This window comes from Cupressus sempervirens, chromosome 5, assembly GCF_028749045.1.
Source record: "Cupressus sempervirens isolate cs-2001-9-10 chromosome 5, ASM2874904v1, whole genome shotgun sequence".
In the NCBI taxonomy this organism is placed as follows: Eukaryota; Viridiplantae; Streptophyta; class Pinopsida; order Cupressales; family Cupressaceae; genus Cupressus; species Cupressus sempervirens.
This window is the reverse complement of record NC_143122.1, coordinates 863,685,932-863,708,056: the sequence shown is the minus strand read 5'-3', so window position 1 is coordinate 863,708,056 and position 22,125 is coordinate 863,685,932. Positions and strand designations below refer to the sequence as shown.

Sequence of the window (22,125 nt, the reverse complement as noted above, 5' to 3'; positions counted from 1 at the left end):
CGAGGGAAGTCACAATCAAGAAGATGGTCATTTTTAAACATGATTTGATCCCAGACACTGCAAGAAAAAACATGACAATCAACACTTTACCCCATTCCTTGGATAATTGGTGGACCCATCTATTGGTCGAGTACTCCAAGAACACTTTTGCATGTTAGTTGATGGATGGCTACGTATGCAATGAAATATACAAAATTATTGATGACATCATTTACTTCAGCAAGAAGATCTACTTGGTATCTGACTTAGGATTGAAGAAGCTGATTGCAGAAGGTTTCCTCTAGCCAGATTTGCATTTGCTTGAGGACAAGCAAATTTTGGGACTAGAGGACTATATCCCCATCATAAAATAAATGTAATTAATTATACCTTGTTATTGGGCCAATTGATTTAATATATCTCAAACCCATTTTTAATTGTTTCCGTAGGTAGTTTGGTTGTCGGCTATCTCTATACACCCTCGAAAAGTTTTCCCAACAGATATTTAAGCATGGCTTGTAGGTAGTAGTAGGTATACAATTTGGATTATTATCTCTGTACTGTGAATTCCTGCTGGAGTTCTCTATTGGTCGCCATTTCGGAAGTGAAAGACCTTCCCTATTTGGTTTGTCCAGTTTCGATGGGATTCAACCCTCACCCTATTCCGTCACCTACAATACTTCGCTTGGATCTGGCAAATTGAAGCACCATCATATTGCGAATTGGAGAAATCATTGTCTTTGATGTGATCAAACTCTCTTGGTGTTAAGTGAATGAAATATGTGGCAAACGTTTTGTGTGTTTTATTTGCATATTTTATACATTCAATTGCATGCATTACCATACACTCCAAACTCTGTACATCACCCAGTGCCCTCCTCCATTTAGCGAACAACATAATCTTCAACAGTATGGCATCCTCATTCCCTACCATACAACCTCCATTTCTCCATTGTACGGCCTTCAATCTTCCACCGTATGGCTACCCCACATTTACCATCCATACGGCCTTGTGTTCTCTGTACCGCCTCACTTCTCCACCGTATGGCCTCACTCCTACACTCTTCATCATTGTATGGACCATAAACTGCACTATCGTATGGCCAGACATTGCTTACCGTACAAACACATTGCCTCCTATTTTGACTACCATATGGACTGCCAGTTTCCTCTCTTGTAGCGTATAGACCCCCATTCATTTTCGTATGGTCATAGTACATCTTGCATACCGTACACTCAGTCCCTTTTATGCATTTCGTACATTCTATTTGAGGAGGTCAGACTGGAATTACTGATCAGAATAGTATCTAGAGGTCGGGAACATCACACCTTCCAACTCATCTCAAACATTGAAGTGGATCATCATACGTAGTGCCAAGTATTTGACAACGTGGACAAGTAAAAAGGTTTGTAAACTTGGTCCACCATGACATATTTTAATTCACTACTATAGCCTATTGGGATGTTGCAACAGGCTAAGCGCCATGGGAGCGCTGACTAGACTAGGTCGGGGAACATAACATCAATATGAACAAATTTGTAATAAAGTCTATTATCAAATCTAATATTGTGACTGCTTGGATTTTAAACTGAGATATTTTATTTATTATATGTTTATGGATAGATCTGTGACAAGATTATTAATTGTTGTTTTGCCTAAATATTCTTATAGTTGTTGCCTCCTATTATTAGGGTTGATATTTATTGCCCTGACTTTCTAATGTTGGCAATTGGAAAATATATGCATGCAGAGACAGTGTTATAATTCCAAATTTATTGAACCAACATTATTAAGGAAACATTGGCAGAATCAAGAGAGCCATCACATTGGGCATTTGTGTTGTGTTTGTTGAAGATGGAAGTAGATCTCATCAACAAAGGCACTGAATGTTCATCTTGCGTGAGTTCTAGGCAAGAATTTACAGATAGTGGGCTTGTATTTGGATGTGACTGCAATCCCTGGGTTCTTTCTTTGCATTGAGAAAAGCATGTCCAATATATTGTCTTGTTTGAGTGTACAATTACTTTGCAACGACTTTGCCTTCATTTCAAGTTAGAGATTCAGAGGGAGCTTGAGTAGCAGGTTGAGGGTGCCAAGTTCTTTGCAAAGGATCAGCAAGCTCAAGAAGCAATGTGGCTTCAAAAGCTCCTTGCTTGGTCAAACATTGGAGCCAATTGTGATTTATTGTGATAATGAAAGTTGTGTGAAGTTCCTTGTCATTCCAGTGTGAGATGTTTCCCTTGTTGAGAGGGAGTCTCAACATCAGTTACCCTTACCATATGCTAAAATACATATTTAACCAGTGTAACCCGTGTGCACGCACCCGCCCTAAACCCCTGCCTGCCCCCCCCACCCTTGCACTGGGTGTGCGTACATCTTAGGTGCGGGTACCTCGCACACCCAAGTACCCCAACCGTGGCCAAAATGTGGCCGCACCATGGCCACACTAGTCAGTGCACCCGGACGGGACACGGGGATGCAGGTGAGTCCCAAGTGCGGGGGTCTACGCGAGGTGCGTCCAAGGGTGCGCGCTGGGTGTGGCCAATGACTAGCTAGAAAAGTAAAAGAAAAATATAGTTTTTGCTATTATGTTTAAAAGTTTTAGTATTTATAATTTTACTAAGTTCAATGGTCATTGGTAGTGACGATGAAGTTTCAACTTTCAAGTTTCAACTTATGATCCATGAATCGCATTTCAATTTTCTATATTCAACTATATTTGGTATGTTATACTGAAGTATCATTTCATAATTAGCATTTTCAGTCATATATGTATACTATGCAACCTCACCTGCCTTTGCACCCTATTGCCGCACCCCTGTCGTCCCCAAATTGAGGCCCTTTTTTTCCCGCACCTGAAACTCGTCCCCCCGCACCCTACACCGGTGTAACACTATATTTATTTGAAATGGAGAAATATGAGGTAAAAGCTCTTGAGAGATGATGTTGGTCTAAAATGTATATATCTTTGAGATGGATAAATATGAGGTGAAAGCCCTTGAGAGATGTGTTTCTTTCCACACATGGGAATAGCCATGGTGTACGTCATGTTGAGAGATTTCATGACATCATATTGAGTGATTTTGTGATGGGCACTTATGTATATGCTTCTTTCCTCACATGGAAGTTGTCAAGGTGGATGTCATGTTGAGAGATTCCATGACAACATTACATGGAGTGATTCCGTGATGGGTGCTTGTGCATATGCTTCTTTCCACACATGGGAATAGCCATGGTGGACCTGATGCTAAGAGATACCATGATGACATTGTTGGAATGTGAAGTCGTCATGGAGAACTACTAGCTTTGGTTGAGTCCATAATTGATGGTTGATTCATCATGGATAACCACTAGCTTTGGTTGAGTCTGAAATTGACCATGACATTTTGATGACTTGACAAAAATAGTAACTTCAACAAGTGTTGTACACGTAGTTGTAAGAATCAGTTGTACAAGTCTTGTTGAATTTAGTAAGTGGCCTCTATCAAAAATCTACAGCTTAGTTGTTATATGTGACTAAGTCATGTTTGCTCAAACATTTTGAACATTGTTGTAACTGTGAAAATTCCAGAGAAATAATATGAAGAGATATTTGCCCATGGTTTTTTATTGGTATATTTTACCAAGTTTTTCAATGTAAAATTGTGTTACGTGATTTTTCTCTTTGTAATTTCCTATGCTTGTTAATTTCCTTACAAACATCACATTGAGTGATTCTGTGATGGGCAGTTGTGTATACGCTTCTTTCCATACATTGGAGTAGTCATGGTGGACATCATGGGAGTGATTCCATGATGTTATCACGTTGAGAGATTCCATGATAAACGCTTTTCCACAAATGAGTTTAACCATTGTAGGTGTCGTGTTGATAGATTCTATGACAAGGATATCAAGAAAGACACCTCGCTAGCTAAGAGGGAGTGTTGATGTTATAGTGTCCGAAGCCATCATTCATTCCTAGATTTAAAATATATAAATAATCTATATTTTATTTAAGTTGTCAAAGGATTGATTTTAAGGGGACAAGACATTGAAGAGTCAGGACAATGAAGGATTAAGACAACGAAGGGTCTTCACTTTGTAAAGGCAAGACAATTGAATAGTCAAGGCAATTTTATGTATTCTTCCACAAGGAATTCATATATAGACATAGATCGATATTCCCTATTGGATAGTGATCTATATGTAGTACTCAAGTTGTTTCAAAATTCTTTGTTGAGTGATTGTATCAAATGGATATTCATTTATTGTCTATAGATCATAGGAGTGATGATCACTGCTTCAGATTTACCTAGTTTTGGGCATTATAAACTAGTCTTCTGCTCTTTCATTAATATATAGCTAGCATATTTGTGGCTAGGTTTTTCTCCCTCAAGTTGGAGGGTTTTCCCAAGATAATTTGTTGTGTCTTTTGTTCATTTAGTTTGTTTGTTGTATATCTTCATTTGTGGTGTGAATCTCCAACAGATTGCACCTTCATAGGTTATTTGGATAAATATTGACAATATGAAAACCATTCCCACATCCATAGAAGATAGCACCCTCCTATGCCTAGTTGACATGACAAGGCAAAGTTTGGTTAGAGGTTCACCCCATCATCAATATTATCTTACACTCTTAGAGCTAGATTAAATTCTCTAAACCCTTATCCTTGCAATTAATTTGGTCGAAAGTGATTTGAAGAAGTTAAGGTCAAGTTGATATCCAATGGATGAATAGCACAAGTCCCTTTGTGATAACCAGCTTATCACATCACATAATCAAGCGAAAGTCCACAAAAAGAAGAAACATTGAGGTTGTCACATTTGATCACACAATTTGTATATATTGTTAAGCATATAAGCATCTGTATTCAAGAGAGAGCTGGAGATTTGGTGTTTCATCTCGGAATACTAAGTATACGATTTCATGTGTTGAACAAAACTCATCTCAATAGGAACCTCAACCAAGAGCGATGACTGAATTTTAAATATACACATCTCAAGGAATAAGGAAAGACATAATCCAATCAAGTTCAAAGACAACGTGATTGCATGGAGATGTTGGTGAACAAACAATGTAAGTGATAGCATCATGATTAATCCCAAGCAAGGGAAGATGAAGGTCAACAAGTTCAAGTCAAAAGAAGAATCAAGGCCAAGATACAAAGACAAGAACAATTTCAAGAACATGTCAATAAGAAGACTCCAAAAATGAGGATGGAGAAGTGGGGTTGAAACAGAGATTGCAAGATTAAAAAGTTAAGGCAGCGGCCACTCATCTTCAACAAATTAGAAGATCCCAACTTGACATGTCCAAGTTCATCCAATCGATGGTATTCCGAGTGGACATGTGGAATGCAACTAATGTACTCCCCCATTGAATTTTCTCAACAGTCCATCCTCAAGAGGATATGTACTAAATGCAATGTAAATTTCTCATTCGTCAACATTTAATGCTTGTAAAAGGTAGTTGTAACTAACCCTAATTAGGGTTAGTTTATATAATCTTGGTCATTGATCTTAAATCAATCTAAGCAATCTATTGTACTTGAGGCCTCCATATAAGGCTTGCTCCTCTCATTAGTAAAGGGGAGATTTGTAGAAATTGTGGCTAAAATGCTACCAAAGCAATTGCAGATTCACTGTCCATTTCATGGTGAAAAACTTGTGTTATTTTGGAGTGTGGCATTGTTTCCAATTCTTCACTTAAAATAGAATTTACCTATGTTAAGTAGAAGTTGTTTAAGTGGATGAATGAAAGATATTATTGTTGATTCATGATAAAACCTCAAGTTCAAACCTTTTGGTACTTTTTGATTGCAAGCAATAGTGCAAGGTTAGGCTGAACTCATTGCAGATACTTAACTTCAATTGGGAATTCATCATTAGGATTGCATAAGAATTGGGTATTTGAACATATGCCAACAATTTGAAAATTGTCCACACACCCTTAGAAGATTGCACCTTCTCTTACGTATTTGTCTAAGTTGGCAAAGCAAGGACTGGTTTAGTTTCACCACATCATCAATAATGTCTTGCATGGGTAGAGTTATAGATAGAATTAGCTTAGATTCCTAACCCGAATTCATTTTGCATTTTATTTCATTAGAAGTAACTGGAGCACTCACATTGCCAAACCCTTTGCATTTAGAAAGTTGATATTCCATTGAATGAATAACATAAGTCCGTGAGCGATTACCAACAAATCACATCAAATTCATCAAGTTATATCCAACACAAAGTCACTAGTTCGCAGCGTAAACCTTGGAGTTGTCTTATTTGATCGCACAATCACCATATTTTATGGCATATGAGGTTTTCTTGTTCAAGAGAAAATAGGATAGAATTTTATTCAACATGTTGGAGTGGTCGCAAAACTCACATCAACACACTACAATGTGGAAAATTCAAGTTTTCCTTGATTTGTATTTGGTGTTTAAACATCCCTTAGTAGCCCATTCCAAAGGGGTGCTGGAGATGACTGGTTCTTTCAGCTTGCCATTCATCAATGGACATAAGCTGCTTTATACACAGCAGCATGACAAACTTATCTGTGGTTTCCAGCTCTCAGCCACAGTGAATAGTGGTACCAAAATTCTCATTTGCCCTGTACGAGTGGTTTTGGTGTTTGAAGTGGATCTGGTAAGGATGCTAGAATGGTCGCAGCAGGTGAATGAGTAACATTGCTGTGGTCTTAGTGACTAGGGGGTGGTTTGTTAGCATTTGCAGCAACTGGTTGTTGTTGGTCTTCATTTTCTGGTGGGCTGCTTAATGTGTCTTGGCACCATTGTGTGAGTCTGGTTCTTGTCTTTTTCTATAGTATTTCACAGCTTTTGTAACTCAATTTTTGTACTTCTTAGGTGGCTAGGCCAATCCCCCTATAAGGCCCCACAGAATTCTTTTTAAATAAAGAATGTAACAATCTGCAACAAATGTAACCTTGAAATTTAGTTGTCCAAACAACCCTTCGGGAAAATGGAAAACGGCAATAAATAAATGGTTTATTTAATACCAACAATGTTAGCCAAAACATTTTTACCTTTAATAGGTTCAAAGAACTCTTGAGAGTTCATGTTCTACTTCTATTGGACATCAAAAAGAATCTTGCAAAGAGTAAACGTTTAAATAGTACAGACACTAACAATGAATGCACAGTGAACAACATTAGCCATTTTTTCAACTATAAGTTTTGTGTCAAGAGATGCAGAATTAAAATCTGTACATTTCACACTCTGTTAAATATGCATGGACACAACAGATATGATTTAGTTACCTGCTCTTTTGCTGAATGTACGTAAAACAATCAAATTTTCATGATTCTTTACCCAGGCCATCCTGGATTCTTTCCCGGAAAATTCAATGTATGCCTCATCCAACACAACTAAGATGGGTAGAAGAAGAATTTCCAGAAGGTCATCATCAGTAATAATGCTGGTGACAGGCAGAAAGTAAAGTGATTGGCAAGATAAACCGCAAAGCTTAAGTTGTCAACATTTTTTATTGAACCTAAGATTTTCAATATTTACACTTAGAAATATACTAAGAAGACCACCGTAGAGCTGACAGTAAAATCATTATATGAAAAGAAAGGTGAAAAAGAAAAATTGCAAAAAAAAACAATATGAATAAACTTTTTTGAAAACAACCTGCCATCTGGATTGTTTGGAGAAGTTAAGAAGATGCACTTTGGATTCTCTTTCTTCACAACTTCAATAATACCAGAAACATCCAAACTGAAATTAGGCAGCCTGGGAACTACAAAAGGAGTACAGTGTCAAATGAGGGAATGTGCATCTACCAAGTTAACACAGATTTTTTTCCACCTGATATTGTGCTACAAGATACAAATGGTTTGCATGCAAACTTCAAACAAAAATTCCATAATTGTCATTCTGTCCACTTTGAACTTCCAATAGCATTCTGAAAACTAAAAGGAATGACGCCAGAGACACAAAAGTACAAGGCTTCCATTACTGCTTCTACTTGGTTACCCTTTATCACAGTAGCCCCATTCACACAAGCATCAAACTCATACATGGTAAATGTAGGTGGGCAATCCACTATCTTGTCACCAGGATCCAGTACGCATCTGCAAGAGTTTCTATTAGTAGTAAGTATAATGTTCCAAATTATGCAGACAGAATATTTCCAATGTGCAAGGAACAACAAAAATGATAGAGAAATTGTTAAGAGAAATATAAAGGATTTGAGCATCCCAATATGCTCTACATAAATGAATAAATGTACTAAGTCGAATACAATAACATTTGACAAATGACTGGGCTTAAACTCTTGAAATACCGACATGTTAACATCCCACAGATTTGAGCATTCAGGGACATCATAAATACCAATATAATCCATCAATTAAGGACCATACAAACGACCCAAATAGAAGGACCTATATCCACTCTAATATTTAATAGAATTCATACTTGAATTTCAAAGTTAAATACAGAATGTGGCAGCAAAACAAAAAGAATTAAACACGAAGACAGAGCTAATTACCGCATGATAAGATCAATAAGTTCATCTGCTCCACATCCAGCGAGCAAATAAGCTGCATCAAGACCTGAATCATCAGCAAGTGCTGCCCGTAAACGCCGACTCTCCGGATCGGGGTATATGTAAGGAAATTCCATTTTTCCCAATGCTTCCATTACCTGTATTCAAAGAACAAATACAAATTTGCTGTTAAGATAACCAAAAGAAATCATGTGGCATAAATTTATATATTCTTAAATCATATGTGGTAGAACACTAGTTACTAACCATATTATTTCCACCAACACACTTAAGAAATCGTCTGCATGACATTGCACCTATTAAAAAGTGTACTTAGGATATTAGAAATATTTAGGTACTCTCACCTAGGTAGATGATAAAAACATGCATTCATCAAAAGGTACACCATTGCCACCACTACCTCATAAATCTTTGATGACAATTAAGTGTTGTTAATGTGAGTTTTGTTCCACTACAACATACAGAATTGAATACTTGTATTTCAAGAGGAATTCTCAAATTCCAACTCTCTCTTGAATAAGGATGCTCATATGCAAAACAATGTAGATGACTTGTGTGATAAAATGAGAGAACCTCAAGGCTCGTTCTTAATCGTGGACTACACTCAGTTTTGTGATGTGATATGTTGGTTATCACAAAGGGACTTATGTTGTTGCTTTAATGGATATCAACTTGACTTTAATGACTTCAATCACTTCCAATCAAATTACTTGTAAAGAGATAAAAGCTAACTAATTCTAAGAATGACAGACAATGTTGATGATGGGGTGAGCCTCTAATCAATCCTTGTTTCGCAAAATCAACTAGACATAGGAGGGTGCTATCTTCAAGGGATGCGAGAGTGATGACTGAAATCAAGAAGTTGTCATGCTTCTCAAGCTGTATTAACCCCAGCCGATTATAACTTCGCCAAACACCAAATTATTTTCTAATTCAGTTGTGTGACATTTCATCAAACACTTTACAAGCAAGTTCCAATACCACTAAATAAGCAAAATAGAAGATATTGCAATAATAATTTCAACTCAAATATTTGGATATTACATAGAGAATATACAATTGAAAAATTCCAAATTTCAATATCAACATATACTAAGTATTTTCACAAAATACCAACAACCCAATTGATAAAATATCCCCTGTTATCTAAATTAACAATATCCAAAAAAATTAGAAGTTACCATCCATGAACTTAAAAGTAAGACATGCCTTGAAACCCTCTGAAATGAAGACTAGCAGCAGCAAATTACTTCTTCAACCAACAAATGCAACTACAGATATGAAAAACGTTGCTCCCAAAGTGCAAGAAGAAAATAATGCCTAGCAGCAAATCTAAATATGGGCTCAACCAACTCCAAATTAACCAGCACACAATTTAATATAATAATTCCCGTGAATCCCTTCACAAATCAGTCAAACCCCAATCTCTCCTTAGCCACAGCAAAAACTATAGGAGGAATGGGAGATTGTTTACCTCAGCACAATTTGCAAGATTAATCCTCAAAGTAATTCACAATACTTCAGCTATGAATTTCCAAGCAATCCAAACCCTTATACTTCAGCAAGGGTGCAAACTCCAGACTCAAAAATGTCACAAAGACAACAAGAGCAAATAAGATAATCAAATGCCCTCATATTTATAATCTCCAAATGGCACCAGTTTCCCAAAAGAACTCCACTTACACAACATTAAAATATAATGAAATGTCATTAATATAATAATATATTTATTGCTTTTGGCTCCAAAAATGACCTTTACCACCATAACTTAAATATTTTGACACAGAAGGCCATTGTTTCTTGTTTCCACGATTTAAATTTTTTTGTCCCGATTCCAACGAGCTATGATACTAAGGTGACCAACAAACAACACCAACAAAAATAGAAACCTCTGCGTATTTAGATGAATAATAATAATAATTCACCCGTCTTGCGAAAACAACTGAAGAAGCATCAGAATCGAAATCTGACAACGCCAAAGTGATCTTGATGATGAAAGACGATGAATGAACCTGATGAGGTGACTTACTATAAATAGATGCTCCCTCCAAGATCCTTGGAGCCCAAATTGGAAGCTTGAAATAAAAACCAAGAGCATCACACTACTCTAACTCAATTGAGCTCATCAAAACCAACAATTTGACTTACTATAAATAGTAAGTCCCTCAAATGGAGCCAAAACACACCATAAGTTGTTGAAAAGCCTATAACCCCACAATTGAGACCCTCAAATCCCAGTGTCAGCTCATGAGGGTCGCAATGGTGAACTGACAGTCCTCCCTACCTAAGATTGCTCGTCCCCAAGCAATCCCAAAGCAAATGAACATCACAGTCCACCTAGATCCCATGGGCAAAACTACGTACTATCTATGCTGTGCACAAGTAACTCCTGTAGCACCAACACCAAATAACGAACATCACCATCAAAATCATTTGAAAACTAACCCTAGGCACTAATGAAGGCAATAACTCATTGGGACTCAACCCAACTGAAATACCAACTCTATCCACACCTAAGTCCCCATCAAACTGAAACTCACATCCAAATACACTGTGGAGACGATAACAACCATAGGTACCTGAATCACTATCATCAACTCCAACCACTGACAAAGTGTCGTGGGTGTGTGGATCTTGCCAGTGGTCTGACTTGCAGCTGTTGATCCCATCCGCAGAAGATGGTGCTAACCTATCCCATAATAGATGGTATGAAACTGGAGCCAACCCACACCAATGTGAAATCAAATCCTCTACCTATGGGTCAAAAAAATCGTGATGAGCGCTCCTCACAGTGTAATGTCGATAAAAACTCCCAATCTCTGTCAAGGGCTCATCAATATCAATCTAGGAATCATAAGATGGCTCCAATCTCTAACTCCAAACTATCGGTCCGGCAGGATCCTAACCAATCCTCTCAGTAAACCCAACCTCGAAATCCCTGTGGGGAAGCATAGTAGACAGTCTCTCTACAATCTTTCCCACCAACCTCTGAATAGCACGAGAGCCTCGAATGAGAGTACCCTCAGACACTGTATGAATCCTCTTGCACATCCGAACTCTCCAAAAGATACTCCATGAAAGACTTTGTGCAATAGAAATTATATGTGGAAGCATCAACCTGCTCCCTTGCAACCCATAATTGATCCCTCTGAAAATGTGGTACCGCCAACTGTCCAATGCTATCAACTGTATGAGATGAAGAAATAGATTCACTTCCAACAAAAGGAAGCAAATCATCATGAGAGTTTGACTTCACTGATACTGTTATCTCATCCATACCTACTGCACCCATATCTTAGAAAAATGTCGACCACATAATCAAATCCCTCATCCCCAAACTTGGAAGCAAACTCACCACCAACCACAATATGTAGCTGAACAGTGTCTGGGGCTGGTGTCAATTGTACCCACTCTAACTCCACGATAACCTCATCCAACTATGACTGTGACTCCTGAAGAGCCAACTAAGTATACTAAAGAGAGTCCACAGTCACCTCAAGCTCTTGGGTGAGCTCAGCCACCTCCTATTTCTCTAACAATGTCTCATAACAGGTGCTACCCCACTCCAGAAGGTAATTCCTATCAACAATTAACTGAGAGTAACTATGCTTCAAGATCCTAACAACCTCTCAAAGCGCATAGATCTTTGCTAGGGAAAGACTACTATCACTATGCTTATCTGACATAGAAGCACCCCAACCGGATGTAGCTAGCATCTAACGGATAGCATCATAATGCTCAAGAGCTGAAGGAATGTCACTATCACTCACCTTTAACTGACAAGTCACATAATGCCTCTATAACCCCTGACTCCTATGCAAGCTCTTTGTCTCACTAACTGCATTGTGATAGGAAACTAAATCAGAAATGTCCACCACAAGATCGCTCCTACATGTGCTATCGTCCTCGCACAATTTTGCATCTAAGATACAACTACCATGTACCTCAACCAACTCCACATCCGAAGAAATGGAAGCCCTTCCAATATCAATCTCCTTGCATGTGTCAACTTCCACCTCAATAGTAAGATCCTGTAAACATCGATCCTGGGATCCATCCAAAAACTCCTCAAAGTCATCACCCAATATCTGACAAGGTGTGTCATACCCAGTGCAGCTCATAGCATCATCGAATAGATCATCAGATGTCTCCATACTATTTGCATCCACATCTCCCAATAAAGCATCAACAACTAACACAACTCAACGTCAGGTTGTGAATCAATAATACTAGAACATGAACCCACATCTAGTAACCTCGTTGTAACACCCAGATCACCAACATCACAGCTCATCAAAATCAACAGCTTGACTTGCTATAAATAGTAAGTCTCTCAAAAGGAGCCAAAACACACCATAGGCTGTTGAAAAGCCTATAACCCCACAACTGAGACCCTCAAATCCCAATGTCAGCTCACGAGGGTCGCGATGGTGAATTGACCAAGCCAATTACAGGAACCTACTAAAAATGAGGGAATTACACAAGCTCTCTATTACAGATAATCAGTTGCCTCAAATTCATTCTGCCAAGTCTGCAACAAACATAAGGAAGCATCTAAAGAAGTTGCATGAGACATCCGACAAGAGTCAAGCGTTCTTTCTAAAGAACCAATTGTTCTCCATCACTATAGATAAACACATGTCCTTACAAGAGCATCTCACAAAGGTTAAGGACACTCAAGATCATCTCAATGTTATTGGTCAGAAAAATGGAGGAAGAAGATCTGGTCATCAAAACCTTGAAGAGTCTACCTAAAGCTTATGAGCATTTTATAGAGACTCTCAACATTACTTCCACTAATCTTGATCTGAAATTTCTAGAGTTGTGCACCAAACTTTTGCAACAGGATCATTGGAAAGATAGTTTTGTAGCAATGTCACCTTATCCTCCTCATAGCAAGTTTTTGCAACGAAATCTTTTCACAAAGATAAAAGAAAATCTCAGCACCCTTCGTCATCTTAGCAGAAGGGATCCACTAAGTCACAACATGGTTCAAAGGTGTGATGTAACTACTATCACAAATGTGGCCATTTGCTCAAAGATTGTCGCAATCAGTTGGATTTTAAACAACAAAAGCAAGGAGGGTCTCAACCTAAAGCCAATGTTGTTGAGCATATAGAGCAAAAAGAGTCTACCTTTTACACCTTCATGGCTAAAAGACTTGTAGACCATGTGAAATCTTTTGCTTGCAATGTTGTTGAGCACACAGAGCAAAAAAAATGTCTTTTAGACCTTCATGGCTAAAAGACTTGCAGGCCATGTGAAATCTTTTGTTTGTTATACAGATTCTTCTCGACATTTCACTCATGGGCGTAATTGGTGTAAAAATATTCTCCATTTACTGATTTGGTTATATTTTGGAGGTGAAATTTTTACTATTGTCGACAAGGGCAACATTTAGATATAGTTTGGTGGGAGGTAACTCATTTTCCTTAATGTATACTATGTTCCTAGCATGGAACTAAACCTACTCTCTATGAATCAGATTATGCGGCATTCTCCTCAACTAGATGTGGTATTTAGTATTCACAAGTGTTCAATTGTTGATCATACAACATGCACTACTATATCTGATGGCATTAAGGATCGTGGTCTATACAAACTTGTAGATACTAGTGATTCTCTTGAGCATGCCTTCGCAGCAAAATCATCTTCTATCAATAGTCTCTAGCATCAACGATATGGTCACCTAAACATTCACTATCTTGCTCAACTTGTTCGAGATAATTTAGTACTTGTCCTACCTGAAATTCAAACTCAGAATCAGCGAGTTTATGGAGCTTGTCAAGCTAGAAAGCAATACGAGACATTGTTCAAGGATGGTGACTCATTGCACACCTCTAAGGTACTAATTGGTCCAGGCTGATGTATGTGATCCAATGAATACTCCATTTATTACTGGGTGCAAATATTTCTTACTTTTTGTTGATGGTTTCAATAGAAAAAAGTGGGTGTACTTTCGTGTTTATTATATTTCCGAAATTTAAGCCCCTAGTAGAAAAAAGGCTTGGTTGTTTGATTATATCTCCTAGGTTTGATAATTGTTGGGGGGGGGGGGGGGGGGTGTTCCAATGCTTTCTCCACTTTTTGTGATACACACCACATAAAACATCAATTAACCACAGCATACACCCCTTAACAAAACAATGTTGTAGAGTTTTGCTACTACACCATTACAGAAATGGCCAAGTCTATGATGGAACACAAAAATGTTCCTAATAAGTATTGGGTAGAAGCAGTGATTACTGTGGTTTATCTCCTTAATTGGTCTCCCATACATGTTGTTAAGGGAAAAACTCCTGAGGAAGCCTAGATTGGTCAAAAACCTAGGATCATAGTTCAACTTCTCATTCTCTACCACTTCTCGACGAGGCCAAAAAAAAAATTCTCAGCAAATATCAGAGAGAAGTCGGCAACTTCTCGGGAAAATATCGAGAATATAAAAAATGACTTTTATTTAATTAAAAATGCCTTTTTTCACAAAATTCAATAAGTAGATGCATGTATTGAGTCAGTAAATGAGTAAACAAACCAAACAAGATGATCTAGATATATATAAATGTAATAAGTAACAAAATCGCATCCTCATGTGGAATGCCGATGTAGTCATAGACTCTGAACTCTGAAACAAGCTACAAATAGTAAATACCGAATTGTCTTTGTCAAAATATAAGCAAATACAAATGTCAAGTTCAATATGAAACTATTCTGACTCTACATCTTCCTCTTCCCCATCCCAATAGTTCTAGTAAAAACTATGGGAGAGGGAGGGGGTCATTTGCTTGGAAAGAGCTTTGAATCCGGTTCGAATCCGCTCCTAATCCGTTGGAAATGGCTACAAATCAATGCCAAACACTTGGTGCTGTTCCAAAACCCTTCTCCACCTAAGACGCCAAACGCAACAAATGAAACAAAGAAATGTTGTTTTTTGTAACCGCAGGTTTATGCTAGACGCCGCCCGCAAGAAAAGTCCAAGTTATCGCAAGAAATTGGTGATATATCGCCAACTTCTCACGGCGATAAGTTGAAAATCTCGGCACCCTAATCTGGTGATAAAAACTAGAGTTTTCTCGCCGCCTGAAACTTCTCACGAGAAGTTTACTTATCAGCGATAAAACAGTGATATTTTAATCTATGCCTAGGATCAACCATCTAAAAGTTTTTGGCTCTTTAGCATATGTTTGGATTCTAGATGCGTAGCACTCCAAGTGGATTCCATGAGTCAGAAGCATACATTTCCAAGATACAATGACAACCATAAGGCTTACCGATTGATTGGTGTGGCTACTGATCGTCTTATCTTTAGTCGAGATGTTGTCTTTGATTAAGAACAAGGGTCATTTCTCTCTTCCTTGTTTGAGCAAAATTCTAAGGATCAACCTTTGAAGGCTTCTAGTTTGGGTGTACGTCTTTTGTTAGGTCCACCTACTAGGAGGGATGATGTAGAATCTGAATTTGATGATGCACTAGATGCAAAATCTGAATTTGACGATGCACTACCTGACTTTTCTTTGGATGATGCTAATCTTCCACATGTTGGAGATCCTCTTCCACCTCCAACTATTACTCCATCGTTAGCACATCTACTTCTGGCCTCAATGATGGGCTAAGACCATCAGCAATCTTCCTCCTAATGGGAGGGTAGATCTTCTTGAAATAAGAGCAAGCACCCAGATACAGTTAACTTTTCTCTCATGGTCAACCCTCATAACATTTATAAGCCTCAAACATTTAAAGAGGCAAAAGGGATTCTAGAGTGGGAACATGCTATGGATGTTGATGAGGGCACAACTTAAGACAAAGATGAATACAACAAAAAAGGGAAATCTCTATTATCTGAAATAAGGAGCTTCTACATGCATTACAAACAAGAAAAACTCAGCTACATGCCCTATGGGCTACAATATTATTAGATTCTAGAGAAAACCCTTCTCATAGTGCCTTCTCCCAAACTCCACCAAAAACAGCCTTTACACCTCAAGAATGGACCTTAGGTAGCTTGTCTTAGGTTTAGGGTTAGAAATACAATTTACATTTTAATAATTGGCAGTGGATGCCAATACAGAGGTTCTAGAATTCAAATTAGAAGTCAATGCAAAAATAGAAGGTTCCAGAAATAGTAGTCCAACTCCCGGGAGGCATACTTTTGATCTGGGACTTCAACTGACGAACTGTCTACATTTCCCAAAAGCTCTCTAAACACTCTATAGCCCTATGACTACTAATGACTGTCCCCCATTTTTTAAAGTCGTACAAAGCAGTTTAGTGCCTCAAACCTGACTCTAAATCATTTTTTGGTCTCCAACCAACTTAAAACTGTCATAACTTTCAAACCATGAAACTTTTTGACCTGATTCGTTTTATGGAGCACTTGAAATTTCAATTACAACTTTCCCTCCAACTGACACCCTCTAATTCTTCATAATTATGGTTCAACAAAATAACGCATTTGTATGTATCGCGAGGTGCACCAAAATACTAACCCAGAAAAGTAACAATGGAAATCTGAGAGTTGAACTTTCTATTTTGCCCAAATGGGTATCTATAAATGCAAACACATCAAACCAAAACTATCACTAAACATTCTTTGGATGATACAAGATTGCCCTTACACCATTGGATGCTCCTACATCAAACAACTAGTGTAATTTGAGAAGTGACCCTGTCACGTGTCAACTGGTTAAGGAAAACCCAAACAATCAACCTCCACTTTAAATAACCAAGTTGAGTCTTCCACAAGTCAATATTTCCACTTCACAAAATACTCCTCATACTACCTATTTCTAGTACTCCTTCTGACACGGCTATTCAAGATTTCTTCAATCTCCTGCTTCTTAGATGTAGGAATTGGACATGGCTCAAGTATTGGTTCCTCCTCTATACCATCTTCATAATACTCTGTTAAATCTACAACATTGAAAACTGGAGAAATATGGATTCCATCTGGCAACTCCACCTCATATGCATTCCTTGAGTCATGTTTCTTCAAAATCTTATAGGGACCAAATTTCTTCATCTTCAACCTGTTATAGGTGCCCACTGGAAACCGTTTTTTTCTCAAGTACACCATAACCTGATCCCCAACTTGGAACTTTGTATGCCTCTTCTTTTGATCTTCCCTAGCCTTATACTGCATGTTCATCATGGTGATATGCTCACGCACTTCCTCATGTAGGTTCTTGACATGTTCATCAACGTTCTCTGCCTCAACACTAATTTTGCCTCCTTGCTCCATCTCCCTCGATTCTAATGCAGTTCTTGGACTACTCCCATACACAATTTGAATGGTGACTTGCCAATACTCCTATTTACAGAATTATTGTAAGCAAATAGGAGAATAAAATCGCATGTCCCATCCCTTGAGCTTATCACCTACTAAACACCTCAACAAATCACCCAAACTTCTATTCACCACTTCAGTTTGTGGGTGATCTATAGAACTGAACTTCAACTCTGTCTTCAACTTCTTCCACAAGGTTCTCCAAAAATACCAAACAAACTTTGTATCTCGGTCTGGAACTATACTATTTGGAAGACCATGTAACCTCACCACCTCACTAAAAAACAAATCTACAATGTGAATCGCATCACGGGTCTTGTGGCAAGGAATGAAATGAGCCATCTTCGAAAACCTATCAACCACCACAAATACTAAATCATTACCCTTTGTGTCCGTGGCCACCAGGTGATGGAGCCCTAATTTCTAAATTTGGGCATCCACTTAAGCATCCTTTCTAAAGACTTGCTATCCTATATCTTATCACATATTAAGATTATATCTCTTCTCATGCCTTTGAGTTACATCTTCATCAAAAGTCTTACACGAATCATTATTCTTTAAGGTAGTGAACAACAAGAAGAAAGTACATATGATATTTGAAACATTGGAGTAGCTTGTAGGACGGAATACTCGTATTTTTCTCTAGAGAAAGTTGTAGATGAATATAGGAGGGGTCATTAGAATCAACACAAGAAATATTTTATTTTTGCTAAGATTGGGTTTGAGTGGTGTCTACAATTGCAATGTTATATATGGAGTATTATCATATATAGAACAAGCATATTTGATAATCCACCCTCAGCCTCAGTAGTAGCGACTAAGCCACATGAATTGGAGTTACAAAATTGAAAAATATACATATATATCATGTTCCTATTCCCGTGAAACACAAATAGTCACTGGAAACTTAGCAATACTTTTCTAGTATCACCTGGAAGCATGGGTCGAATTCACCTATTCAAATCAAAGCTTTATCTTTTGCATGTGTCTGTCGGAGTTGAACAAGGTCTTTTCTTAGACAACGACAAAGATTGAATCTGAAGGAACATTTGTGAAGGATCTTATCAGCCAACTTTGTGGCTGGCTTTCTGCTCATGACACCATCAACATTGCCTTGGAGTTTGACTAGTGAATGCATACACAACAATCCTCATGCTCATTGGTCATGATTAAAAATTGAACAGGAAATGCAATCATATCACCGGCAATAGAGTTTTGAAGAAAATCGAAATTAGAGTCAATGACGTTACACCATAATAGGAAAGGCAGATATCCAGACTCAAAACTAGTAATGATGGAGAAATAAAAACATCCTCGTCATTTTTGTCAAGCCTAAAGACATGCATTGAAGTTTCTTAAGTTTGACCTTGTGAATCAATGGCAAGCAATGGGAGGACTCACGTCCATTGCATCATTTGACAATGAGAAAAGAGGATGTTTGAAGGACCCGCAAGATGCATATGCATTTGAAACGTACAAGAAATGAGACCTGAAGAGGATGCACTGCAAGGGTAAAAATGGCATGCTTAATATTGTGGGAGAACCTGATTCGAAAATAGAGCAAACAATCCCTTATCTTTGTTTAAGGCTCGATGGAGGTTAAATTTGTGATTGAACAATCATTGTATCGTGGCAGAGAAAAGATATTCATCACAGGACCAAAGTCTACAGTAGTCAAAGACATAAAATTGAAGAAAAATTAAGCATCATGATAAAGTTCCAATTCCAAATACGATTAAGGAAAAATGAATTTATTTCTAAGGATGCATCCATTTTAAAGATATAAAAATATAGTTAAAATTTCATATATTAAGGTAGATTGAAATGAAGAGATGCGTAGAGAAAAGATATTCATCGCAGGACCAAAGTCTACAGTAATCAAAGACATAAAATTGAAGAAAGATTAAGCATCATGATAAAGTTCCAATTCCAAATACGACTAAGGAGAAATGAATTTATTTCTAAGGATGCATCCATTTTAAAGATATGAAAATATAGTTAAAATTTCATATATTAAGGTAAATTGAAATGAAGAGATGCGTAGTTAAGGGATGTGTCTTTTCATAGACACGTAACTCTTATTCACTACATATATATATATATATATATATATAGACACACACACACACACACACTATTTGAAAAGACAATACATATTTGAAAAACATATAAAAAAAGAAAAAAGATTCATATATTTATTTGCAAGGAGGAATAAGGAGAATTAAATATGGCTTTGTAATATATATTTAGATATTTTATTTTAATAATAAATAAAAGGCCCTTTGTTTATTTTTTATTAAAGGCATGGAGATTTAAACTGCAGTTGATTTGTCCTTTATAATCATTTTTTAAAATAGTGTAAACAATTAATGTCAGATAAGTGGACGAGATTATCTATGGCATTTTAAACTCGATCATTGCAAATATTGTGAAATATTTAATTGTTTCCAAATTTGTGTCTAGTCTATCTCCTCGACCTTAGGAGTTAAAGTGCAATCTAGACTAGTTTAGAATTGCGTATATATATTTGATTCGTTACGTCTTGATTATTAAATTGTTCACAGTTTATGTGCATAGAACATTATAAAGTTGTACGTTATAATCTTCATTGTAGTTGACTCTATTGCCCAAATAAGTTAAAGCACTAGTCTTTTTATCATTGAAGTATTGGATTCATATTTGAAGTCTGAAAATTTATAACTTTATTCTTACAAATCTCAAATCCATTGTTAAAACCTTATACAATTTATTCAACCCAAACACTCAGCATTCAATTTCATATTAATCGAATTCAAAGACCTTGCCAACCGGAGAACTCCAAAGCGTAAATTCACTATAGAGCCTTGAACCAAGCAATCAGCATTTGGGGTGAAGGTCTACCCACCTAGGTGTAGCGATGCCTAAAGTGCAAGGGAATCAAGGTGATTCTTGTTCATTGGCCAAAATTGATTGTGGAATACTATTGGAGAAGTGACAGGCTCTTGGATTTCCAATTTGCAGTTTTGGGAACCAACACCAAGGCCTTGATGGAACAGGCAATGGCCAATAGAGTCTCGTATTCTAATTGACTGCTTTAGTTGTCTGAGACACTCAACAACTTTGCACAAACTTCTTTGCATCCTATGACAACTAAAGGCCAAAAATAAAGTTCGCTAATAATGGCAATGCTCTTATCTCGACCAAAGTGTTTTGCCAATCCTCCACTATGTTTCTCTTTGATCAAGTTCTTCCTCATGTAACTCCTTACAATGCACAATTGACTCCCTTTGGGTAACACACCATCTTAAAACATGTAGTTTAGTCACCTTGTCCTATCTAGAGTAATAGGTTCCTTGCAAGCCTTCCAAGACCCTGCAAATTCAAGATCCTCAGGGTGCAAAGTCTTGAGTTCATTAAACCCAACCATCTCAACCTGCATTTCTTCGAGTAATATTTGTCTCCCACTTAATGCATTTGCAACCCTATTAGATCGTCCACTTCTATGTTTTAATATAAATGTATAGCTCTGTAAGAACTCTACCCATTGCAAGTGCCTTCGATTCAATTTACCCTGGCTATTTAGGTACTGTAATGCATGATGATCAGCATACAAAACAAATTCTTTTGGCAACAAATAATGCCTCCATTTCTATAATGCCTGAACTGTTGCATAGAACTCTTGATCATAAACAAAATACTACTTCTTTACATCATTTAATTTCCGCACTAAAATATGCAATAGGCTTACCTTTTTGGCTCGGCTCCGATGGCACTATCACTAGTATCATAATCCACCTGGAACATCTTGTTGAAATCAGAGAGTGCTAACACAAGTTGCTCTGTCACCTTCTCCTTGAGCAACTGAAAACTCCTTGTAGCTCTTGTAGTCCACTTGAACTCCTTTCTATCCCCCCTTATTGTTTCAGTAAGGGATGCACAAATACTATCACAATTTCTAATGAACTTCCTATAGAAATTAGCCAAATCATGGAAAGACCTCACCTCAATGGCGGACCTTGAGGTAGGCCATTCTAGGATGACCTTTGTAAAGTTTCTTACCAAATTTCAAATTTGAGGCTGACTGATGCACAACTTTTATTGCAGGTATTGTAATGCCTACCCCTACTTGACTTTTCTGATTTGTCTTGACCGGATACTTTTAGGCATGTGCTATGATTATGTTCAATGATGATAGATATGTTCATGTATTGACTTTCAGTTAATGAATGATGTTAGTTAAACGAATGATTTTATGCGGTTTCTATGGATACTTACCTCATACTTGCATGTGTATGGTGTGCGTGTATATTTTCTTTATGTTTGATATTTCTGATGTGGTTAAGGAAGGAAGTCGTAGTCACCTGTTAGTCGAGATCTAC

General features: G+C 37.5%; 1 protein-coding gene across 5 annotated transcripts in view; it reads right to left on the bottom strand.

Moving 5' to 3' along the window:
• Nucleotides 1–22,125, bottom strand: part of LOC149558648 (histidinol-phosphate aminotransferase, chloroplastic-like) — a 103,544-nt gene that overhangs the window by 54,754 nt on the left and 26,665 nt on the right. For all 5 annotated transcript variants that reach the window (XR_016365052.1, XM_089832778.1, XM_089832780.1 and 2 more), the window contains exons 4-7: nt 8,470–8,624; nt 7,953–8,050; nt 7,608–7,716; nt 7,235–7,392 (exon numbers count right to left, since the gene is read on the bottom strand). Coding sequence is in view for 4 of the 5 variants with exons in the window: in XM_089832778.1 (XP_089688904.1) it covers nt 7,235–7,392; nt 7,608–7,716; nt 7,953–8,050; nt 8,470–8,624 (520 nt within the window). In the remaining variant the exon portion in view is untranslated. The remainder of the gene's footprint in view (nt 1–7,234; nt 7,393–7,607; nt 7,717–7,952; nt 8,051–8,469; nt 8,625–22,125) is intronic.